Source organism: Hyla sarda, chromosome 4 (assembly GCF_029499605.1).
Source record: "Hyla sarda isolate aHylSar1 chromosome 4, aHylSar1.hap1, whole genome shotgun sequence".
In the NCBI taxonomy this organism is placed as follows: Eukaryota; Metazoa; Chordata; class Amphibia; order Anura; family Hylidae; genus Hyla; species Hyla sarda.
Window position 1 is genome coordinate 62,477,308 of NC_079192.1, and position 11,693 is coordinate 62,489,000.

Genomic DNA, 11,693 nt, shown 5'->3' on the forward strand with positions numbered 1-11,693 from the left:
TATGATGGGCACATACAATGATCTCTACTATTATACTACATATATACCCATCATCACCTGTACAGATATACTGGGGGCACACAGGGATATGATGGGCACATACAATGATCTCTACTATTATACTACATATATACCCATCATCACCTGTAAAGATATACTGGGGGCACACAGTGATATGATGGGCACATACAATGATCTCTACTATTATACTACATATATACCCATCATCACCTGTACAGATATACTGGGGGCACACAGTGATATGATGGGCACATACAATGATCTCTACTATTATACTACATCTATACCCATCATCACCTGTACATATATACTGGGGGCACACAGTGATATGATGGGCACATACAATGATCTCTACTATTATACTACATCTATACCCATCATCACCTGTACAGATATACTGGGGGCACACAGGGATATGATGGGCACATACAATGATCTCTACTATTATACTACATATATACCCATCATCACCTGTACAGATATACTGGGGGCACACAGGGATATGATGGGCACATACAATGATCTCTACTATTATACTACATCTATACCCATCATCACCTGTACAGATATACTGGGGGCACACAGTGATATGATGGGCACATACAATGATCTCTACTATTATACTACATATATACCCATCATCACCTGTACAGATATACTGGGGGCACACAGGGATATGATGGGCACATACAATGATCTCTACTATTATACTACATATATACCCATCATCACCTGTACAGATATACTGGGGGCACACAGTGATATGATGGGCACATACAATGATCTCTACTATTATACTACATATATACCCATCATCACCTGTACAGATATACTGGGGGCACACAGTGATATGATGGGCACATACAATGATCTCTACTATTATACTACATATATACCCATCATCACCTGTACAGATATACTGGGGGCACACAGGGATATGATGGGCACATACAATGATCTCTACTATTATACTACATATATACCCATCATCACCTGTACAGATATACTGGGGGCACACAGTGATATGATGGGCACATACAATGATCTCTACTATTATACTACATATATACCCATCATCACCTGTAAAGATATACTGGGGGCACACAGTGATATGATGGGCACATACAATGATCTCTACTATTATACTACATCTATACCCATCATCACCTGTAGAGATATACTGGGGGCACACAGTGATATGATGGGCACATACAATGATCTCTACTATTATACTACATCTATACCCATCATCACCTGTACAGATATACTGGGGGCACACAGTGATATGATGGGCACATACAATGATCTCTACTATTATACTACATATATACCCATCATCACCTGTAAAGATATACTGGGGGCACACAGTGATATGATGGGCACATACAATGATCTCTACTATTATACTACATATATACCCATCATCACCTGTACAGATATACTGGGGGCACACAGTGATATGATGGGCACATACAATGATCTCTACTATTATACTACATATATACCCATCATCACCTGTACAGATATACTGGGGGCACACAGGGATATGATGGGCACATACAATGATCTCTACTATTATACTACATATATACCCATCATCACCTGTACAGATATACTGGGGGCACACAGTGATATGATGGGCACATACAATGATCTCTACTATTATACTACATATATACCCATCATCACCTGTACAGATATACTGGGGGCACACAGTGATATGATGGGCACATACAATGATCTCTACTATTATACTACATATATACCCATCATCACCAGTACAGATATACTGGGGGCACACAGTGATATGATGGGCACATACAATGATCTCTACTATTATACTACATATATACCCATCATCACCTGTACAGATATACTGGGGGCACACAGTGATATGATGGGCACATACAATGATCTCTACTATTATACTACATATATACCCATCATCACCTGTACAGATATACTGGGGGCACACAGTGATATGATGGGCACATACACTGATCTCTACTATTATACTACATCTATACCCATCATCACCAGTACAGATATACTGGGGGCACACAGGGATATGATGGGCACATACAATGATCTCTACTATTATACTACATCTATACCCATCATCACCAGTACAGATATACTGGGGGCACACAGTGATATGATGGGCACATACACTGATCTCTACTATTATACTACATCTATACCCATCATCACCAGTACAGATATACTGGGGGCACACAGTGATATGATGGGCACATACAATGATCTCTACTATTATACTACATATATACCCATCATCACCTGTACAGATATACTGGGGGCACACAGTGATATGATGGGCACATACAATGATCTCTACTATTATACTACATATATACCCATCATCACCTGTACAGATATATTGGGGGCACACAGGGATATGATGGGCACATACAATGATCTCTACTATTATACTACATATATACCCATCATCACCTGTACAGATATACTGGGGGCACACAGTGATATGATGGGCACATACAATGATCTCTACTATTATACTACATATATATACCCATCATCACCTGTACAGATATATTGGGGGCACACAGGGATATGATGGGCACATACAATGATCTCTACTATTATACTACATATATACCCATCATCACCTGTACAGATATACTGGGGGCACACAGTGATATGATGGGCACATACACTGATCTCTACTATTATACTACATCTATACCCATCATCACCTGTACAGATATACTGGGGGCACACAGTGATATGATGGGCACATACAATGATCTCTACTATTATACTACATATATACCCATCATCACCTGTACAGATATACTGGGGGCACACAGTGATATGATGGGCACATACAATGATCTCTACTATTATACTACATATATACCCATCATCACCTGTACAGATATACTGGGGGCACACAGTGATATGATGGGCACATACAATGATCTCTACTATTATACTACATATATACCCATCATCACCTGGGGGTACACAGTGATATAATGGGCACATACAATGATCTCTACTATTACACTACAGCTATACTGGGGGTATATGCCAGGTCCTGGCTGGCACAGTATCTGGGTATGGGATGGCAGGAGGATGGGTGTGACACTGGAGCTGCTCTACCTGCTTTATCCCTGAGTACAGAGGAGGGGTGTGAACTCACAGATCAGAAGTGAAGGGGTGTGAGCTCAGCCAATGAGAAGTTACACAGGGGTGTGAGCTGAGCCAATGAGGAGTTTCCCAGGGGTGTGAGCTCAGCCAATCAGAGGACAGAAGAGGAGCACAGCTGGAATATATACAGAGAGGAAGGTTCTTAGCAGAATAAGGAGACAACTGCCTGATGTGACCATCTGGGATGCAGTGACCTCAGGAGACCACCTATATTCCTTCTGCTGGACCCTATATTCTTCTCACTCCCCCTCAGGAGACCACCTGTATTCCTTCTGCTGGACCCTATATTCTTCTCACTCCCCCTCAGGAGACATGTCTCTCTCCTCCAGACCTCTCACATCTTTCCTCATCCAGGACATCCTCTCAGACCTGGGCTGCAAAGGCAAAGAGAGACACTTGGAGGTGCAACCTGAAGACCATGAGAGGCAATCCTCAGGAGACCTCTCCCCCAAGACAGAGCCCTCAGATGGTGATAGAACCAAAGCCCACTACTCACTGGAGACCAATCTCATGACAGGTGAGGGCATACATTCCTCTGCACCCTCACAAACCTGAGGTGTATATGCTGGGACCTGTGGTTCCACAAGTACAGACTGGCAACCCATGCCTCAAAGTTATTAAAGGGGTATTCCAAGCAAAAACTTTTTATATATATATATATATATATATATATATATATATATCAACTGGCTCCGGAAAGTTAAACAGATTTGTAAATTACTTCTATTAAAAAATCTTAATCCTTCCAATAGTTATTAGCTTCTGAAGTTGAGTTGCTGTTTTCTGTCTAACTGCTCTCTGATGTCTCACGTCCCGGGAGCTGTGCAGTTCCTATGGGGATATTTTCCCATCATTCACAGCTCCCGGGACGTGACATCATTATTGAGCAGTTAGACAGAAAACTTCAGAAGCTAATAACTATTGGAAGGATTAAGATTTTTTTAATAGAAGTAATTTACAAATCTGTTTAACTTTCCGGAGCCAGTTGATATATATATATATATAGAAAAAAAAAAGTTTTTGCCTGGAATACCCCTTTAAGCAACATTTCCAAACCTGCTGCAAAAGTTATGTATGCAAGGATAGTGCCACTGTGTAATAGTCTGCAGTGCAGAACATCACCCTGTCAATGCACTAAGTCTGCTGGTCAGGGGTTATTATGGTGTATAGCAGTGGTCTCCAACCTGCGGACCTCCAGATGTTGCAAAACTACAACTCCCAGCATGCCCGGACAGCCAACGGCTGTCCGGGCATGCTGGGAGTTGTAGTTTTGCAACATCTGGAGGTCCGCAGGTTGGAGACCGCTGGTGTATAGAAATAGACAGCAGCTACTGTGTTACTCCATTACTGCCCCTATTCTACATGCACAATGCTTACACCCCCCATGTGTTTCCCACCAGTCACAGGTCTGATCCTCTCTGTTTTTACAGGTTAAATGAACCTGAACAGGGCACAAGGGTCAATGCTAATTCACTAGCGGTTGTGATCATCCCAGTCCTACCACCCACAGGCAAACACATACAGTCTTGTCTTTGCATGTGACTTGTATATTGATTTGGGAGCGGGGGCGTAACTATTAGGGGGTGCAGAAGTAGCAGTCACATCGGGGTCCTGGTGCCTAAGGGGCCCTAAGGCACATCTGCCCCATAAGAGACCAGTATCATAAATGGCACATGGGGCCCTGTTGCAGATTTTGCATTGGGACCCAGACGCTACAAGTTACACCTCTGTTTGGGACTATATTTAACATATTAAGGACAAAAAATTTAGGGTGACCCTAGACTCAAAGATATGACATATAGGGAATGCAAATTAACATTTGGACAATGCTACTCTTAAAAGGTTCCTTTTTTTTTTTTTTTTTATGAATTGGTGCCAGAAAGATAAATTAAACAGATTTGTAAATTACTTCTATTTAAAAATCTTAATCCTTTCAGTACTTATTAGCAGCTGTATACTACAGAGGAAATTCTTTTCTTTTTGACTTTCTTTTTCGTCTTGTCCACAGTGCTCTCTGCTGACACCTCTGTCCGTGTCAGGAACTGTCCAGAGCAGCATAGGTTTGCTATGGGGATTTTCTCCTGCTCTGGACAGTTCCTGATACGGGCATCAGGTGTCAGCAGAGAGCACTGTGGACAAGACAAAAAAAGAAATAAAAAAATAAATGAATTTCCTCTGTAGCATACAGCTGCTAATAAGTACTGGAAGGATTAAGATTTTTTTTTTAATAGAAGTAATTTACAAATCTGTTTAACTTTCTGGCAGCAGTTGATTTAAAAAAATAAATAAAAATGTTTTCCACCGGAGTGCCCCTTTAATATATATATATATATATATATATATATATATATATATATATATATCCCAATAAGGTATATGCATACATCTGATGGATACATGTATACCCCTTAGCCAGCTACTGTATAATGCAGTGTTTTCCAAACAGTGTGTCTCCAGCTGTTGCAAAACTACAAGTTTTGCACAAGTGTCAATGCTTATTCACTAGTTATTGTGATCATCCCAAACACAAAATTAAAGCAATGCTATGGGGGGGGGGGGGGGGGGGGGGGAATGAATATTCCAATAATGTATATACACATATTTTGATGGATACATGTATACCCCCTTGCCAGCAGTTTTCCAAACAGTGTGTCTCCAGCTGTTGCAAAACTACAACTCTCAGCATGCTCGGACAGCCGTAGGTTATTGTTCATTATTGCTACTGTAACATATTGCGAAGCAATGCTACTCTTAATATTGGGATGAATATTACAATAAAGAATATTCATACATTTAGAGGATACATGTATAACCCATTGACAGCTACTGTAAAATGCAGTGTTTTCCAAACAGTGTGTCTCCAGCTGTTGCAAAACTACAACTCCCAGCATGCTCGGACAGCCTTAGGTTATTGTTCATTATTGCTACTGTAACATATTGCGAAGCAATGCTACTCTTAATATTGGGATGAATATTACAATAAAGAATATTCATACATTTAGAGGATACATGTATAACCCATTGACAGCTACTGTAAAATGCAGTGTTTTCCAAACAGTGTGTCTCCAGCTGTTGTGACACTACAACTCCCAGCATGCACAGTTCATTCAAAATGATAGTTTATAAAAAATAAATGAATGTTCTGGAGTTTTGTTGAAAGCTTTGTTTATGTTGTGTTTACAAAATAAACATATAAATAAATGCTTTTAAAATAAAACAAATGAATGTTTAAAAAACAAATATTGTGGAATAAACAGTAAAGAGCAGTGTTTCCCAACCAGGGCACCTCCAGCTGTTGCAAAACTACAACTCCCTGCATGCCCGGACAGCCAAAGGCTGTCCGGGCATGCAGGGAGTTGTAGTTTTGCAACAGCTGGAGATACATTGTTTGGAAAACACTGGTTTAATGACACCAATTTTTGTATAGTTTCTTGGCAATCAGTGGGGTATCTATGGGAGGGCAGAGGTAAGACTTGCACCCATGCCTCGGATACGATAAAGACACCAGAATTATTGAAAGAACATGGTAGGGGGGGGGGGGGAGGCACTGTTACAGATTTCGTATTCTATGCATCAGTAGAACATAATAAATCAGTAATGCTAAAGTCTTGACAATGTCGCACTTTATCTATAGCTTGGTAGCAGACTGTGCATAACAATCGGGGTGCATTAGTAACAGTTGTACCCAGGGGCGTAACAATAGGGGGTGCAGAGGTAGCAGTGGCATTGGGGGCTCCAATGCCTAAGGGGGCCCCAAAGCACATCTGCCCCATAAGAAACCAGTATTATAATTGGCACACAGGGTCCTGTTGCAGATTTTGCATTGATACCCAGAAGCTACAAGTTAAAGGGGTACATGTTTTTTAATCAAGTGGTGCCAGAAAGTTAAACAGATTTGTAAATTACTTCTATAAAAAAAAAAAAAAAAAAAAAAAAAAAATCTTTATCCTTCCAGTACTTATTAGTGGCTGTATGTTACAGAGAAACTTCTTTTCTTTTTGGATTTTTTTTTCTGTCCACAGTGCTCTCTGCTGACACCTCTGTCCGTATCAGGAACTGTCCAGAACAGGAGCAAATCCTAATAGCAAACCTATGCTGCTCTGGACAGTTCCTGATACAGACAGAAGTGTCAGCAGAGAGCACTGTAGACTGGAAAAAAAAAAAAAAAAGAAATCCCAAAACAAAATAACTTTTTCTGTAATATACAGCCGCCAATAAGTACTGGAAGGATAAAGATTTTTTTTTTTTTAATAGAAGTAATTTACAAATCTGTTTAACTGATTAAAAAAAAATATGTTTTCCACTGGAGTACCCCTTTAAGTCTCTGGTGGTACCCTGTGCCACCTAAGAAGACATTAGGATTGTAAGCGGCACATGGTGGCCAGGGTGCCAGGTTAGAGATTTTCTACGTCTGATATCATAGTTACTTACTCCCATTTTCTGCCTATTTCCCTACAGATGATCTTGAGGTCGAGCACTCGGACCACGCCAGCACTCCACGACCACCATCAGGAGAAGAGGATAAGGCCGGCAAACAGCCTCCAAAGAGGTCCCGGGCAGCCTTTTCCCATTCTCAAGTCATAGAGCTGGAAAGAAAGTTCTCCAGCCAGAAATACCTCTCGGCCCCCGAAAGAGCCCAGCTGGCCAAGAGCCTGAAGCTAACCGAGACCCAAGTGAAGATCTGGTTCCAGAATCGTAGATATAAAACCAAAAGGAAGCAACTGGCCACCGACCTGGAGGACCTGGATAAGACTTCTTCTCTCCCTATACTATGCCGGGATGGAGAACTAAGCCGGACCTCTCTCATGAATCTCTACCAGAACTACAACTACTACCCATACCTGTATTACCTGGCAGGGTGGCACCCGCCATTGTGGTGATCTCAACCACCAAACTCCCAGACTGAACAAATCCTAATATATTTTTTATTATTATTATTAACAATTACATTCGATATACAGTGATCCCTCAAGTTACAATATTAATTGGTTCCGGGACGACCATTGTAGGTTGAAACCATTGTATGTTGAGACCAGAACTCTATGGAAACCTGGTCATTGGTTCTGAAGCCCCCAAAATGTCATCCAAAAATAGGAAAAAAGTGAGGATTAAAGAAAAATAAGTAGATAACTAATATAGATAAAGCAAATCCTTACATATAAAAGTAAGAAAGATCTGCTGGGAGCTGTAATCACTGTCTATGTCAGTGTTTTCCCAGCAGGGAGCCTCCAGCTGTTGCAAAACTACAACTCCCAGCATGCCCGGACAGCCAAAGGCTGTCCGGGCATGCTGGGAGTTGTAGTTTTGCAACAGCTGGGGGCACCATGCATGGGAAACACTGGTCTATGTAGAGGACAGGAGCTTCTTCAGGGTCCTGTACAGTACACAGTGTCCTAAAAAAGTAACATGGAGTCACCCTCACCTGGTGTCCAAAGGTGCTGATAACCTTGGTACAGGTAAAGTGTACAGAACATGTAATACCTCCCTGTACTGTAGGGGGCGCTACCAGACATCAATCAGTGCATACGCTTCAGCAATACAGGTAAAGAGTACAGAACATGTAATACCTCCCTGTACTGTAGGGGGCGCTACCAGACATCAGTCAGTGCATACGCTTTAGTAATACAGGTAAAGAGTACAGAACATGTAATACCTCCCTGTACTGTAGGGGGCGCTACCAGACATCAGTCAGTGCATACGCTTTAGTAATACAGGTAAAGAGTACAGAACATGTAATACCTCCCTGTACTGTAGGGGGCGCTACCAGACACCAGTCAGTGCATACGCTTTAGTAATACAGGTAAAGAGTACAGAACATGTAATACCTCCCTGTACTGTAGGGGGCGCTACCAGTCACCAGTCAGTGCATACACTTCAGTAATACAGGGGTTTTACCAGTGAAATGCCCATTCTGATTGGTCTGTTCTTCCGGCCATTGACACGTTTCACAGATCTGGACTGTCCGTACATTGTATGTTGAGTCTGGTTTCAAGTTACAATGGTCCAGAAGAGACCATTGTATGTTGAAACTATTGTATGTTGAGGCCATTGTAAGTTGAGGGATCACTGTATATTGATTCCAGGTGGGATTTCATATCCGGCACAGAGCGTCCGGCAGAAGTGATGGCAATTTTGGGTGATTCTTTGGTGTCCAGCTTTAGGGTATGGGTGGTTAGGTGGTCAGTAACCAGCTGTAGACTTTATGTACTTGCCGAAAGTTAACCCATTGTGTCCTATGAGGTTTGTGGGGGGGATGAGCCTGTTTAGATATACAAAGAGGGTCGGCTTAGCATAGACGGTGTGGGTCTAATTTTCTAACGGAGATTTGCGCTCTGGTGGTGAGAGGCGCTGGCCTGTATCAGGTACTTTATTTAATATTTCGGCTTATATGTGAAATGTGGCAATTTGATTTCCCCCACTATTTTATGTAATATGTGCACTTATAATCTATTAAAGAAAAAAGTGACTTTCATTTGTGGCTCTTATACGGAACTTCAAAGTCTTTCTTTAAAATATTATCTCTACATAAACTGCATACAGGGTACAAATACTAGTAGGAATGACAAGCTGTGACCGGGTTGTGCTGCTTCTTATTGCTTGGATTTAAGATAGATATGAGATAGATAGATAGATAGATAGATAGATAGATAGATAGATAGATATTAGATAGATAGATAGATATGAGATAGATAGATAGATAGATAGATATGAGATAGATAGATAGATAGATAGATATGAGATAGATAGATAGATAGATATGAGATAGAGAGATATGAGATAGATAGATATTAGATAGATAGATAGATATGAGATAGATAGATAGATAGATAGATAGATAGATAGATATGAGATAGATAGATAGATAGATATTAGATAGATAGATAGATAGATAGATAGATAGATAGATATGAGATAGATAGATAGATAGATAGATATGAGATAGAGAGATATGAGATAGATAGATAGATATGAGATAGATAGATAGATATGAGATAGATAGATAGATAGATAGATATGAGATAGAGAGATATGAGATAGATAGATAGATATGAGATAGATAGAGAGAGAGATATGAGATAGATAGATAGATATTAGATAGATAGATAGATAGATAGATGTGAGATAGATAGATCGATAGATATATATGAGATAGATAGATAGATATTAGATAGATAGATAGATATGAGATAGATAGATATGAGATAGATAGAGAGATATGAGATAGGTAGATATGAGATAGATAGATAGATAGATATGAGATAGAGAGATATGAGATAGATATATAGATAGATATGAGAGAGATAGATATGAGATAGATATGAGATAGATAGATAGAGAGAGAGATATGAGATAGATAGATAGGAGATAGATAGATCGATCAATAGATAGAGAGATATGAGAGATAGATATGAGAGAGATAGATAGATATGAGATAGATAGATAGAAATGAGATAGATAGATATGAGATAGATAGATAGAAATGAGATAGATAGATATGAGATAGATAGATAGATATGAGATAGATAATAGTTAGATATGAGATAGATAGATATGAGATAGAGAGAGAGATAGATAGAGAGAGAGAGATATGAGATAGATAGATAGATATGAGATAGATAGATAGATATGAGATAGATAGATAGATAGATATGAGATAGAGAGATAGATAGATAGAGAGAGAGAGAGAGATATGAGATAGATAGATAGATATGAGATAGATAGATAGATAGATAGATAGATATGAGATAGATAGATAGATATGAGATAGAGAGATATGAGATAGATAGATATATATATATGAGATAGATAGAGAGAGAGATATGAGATAGATAGATAGATATTAGATAGATCGATAGATAGATAGATAGATATATATGAGATAGATAGAGAGAGAGATGAGATAGATAGATAGATATTAGATAGATAGATAGATAGATAGATAGATAGATATGAGATAGATAGATATGAGATAGATAGAGAGATATGAGATAGGTAGATATGAGATAGATAGATAGATATTAGATAGATCGATAGATAGATAGATATATATGAGATAGATAGAGAGAGAGATGAGATAGATAGATAGATATTAGATAGATAGATAGATAGATATGAGATAGATAGAGAGATATGAGATAGGTAGATATGAGATAGATAGATAGATAGATAGATAGATATGAGATAGAGAGATATGAGATAGATATATAGATAGATATGAGAGATAGATATGAGATAGATATGAGATAGATAGATAGAGAGAGAGAGAGAGATATGAGATAGATAGATAGGAGATAGATAGATCGATCAATAGATAGAGAGATATGAGAGATAGATATGAGAGAGATAGATAGATATGAGATAGATAATAGATAGATAGATAGATATGAGATAGATAGATAGATAGAAATGAGATAGATAGATATGAGATAGATAGATAGATAGATATGAGATAGATAATAGTTAGATATGAGATAGATAGA

General features: G+C 39.2%; 1 protein-coding gene across 1 annotated transcript; it reads left to right on the forward strand.

Annotated features, from left to right (window-relative positions):
• The first annotated feature begins 3,200 nt into the window (after positions 1 to 3,200).
• Positions 3,201 to 8,471, forward strand: NKX3-1 (NK3 homeobox 1). Its single transcript, XM_056569183.1, has 2 exons — positions 3,201 to 3,730; positions 7,672 to 8,471. The coding sequence occupies exons 1-2, from the start codon at positions 3,526 to 3,528 to the stop codon at positions 8,091 to 8,093; spliced, it is 627 nt and encodes a 208-aa protein (XP_056425158.1). The 5' UTR covers positions 3,201 to 3,525; the 3' UTR covers positions 8,094 to 8,471.
• The last annotated feature ends 3,222 nt before the right edge of the window (positions 8,472 to 11,693 follow it).

Excerpts from the sequence above, each read along its gene's own strand:
- NKX3-1 (XM_056569183.1), top strand. The coding sequence starts at position 3,526 with ATGTCTCTCTCCTCCAGACCTCTCACATCTTTCCTCATCCAGGACATC. Across the intron at positions 3,731-7,671 it reads GGAGACCAATCTCATGACAG|ATGATCTTGAGGTCGAGCAC; the intron begins GTGAGGGCATAC and ends ATTTCCCTACAG.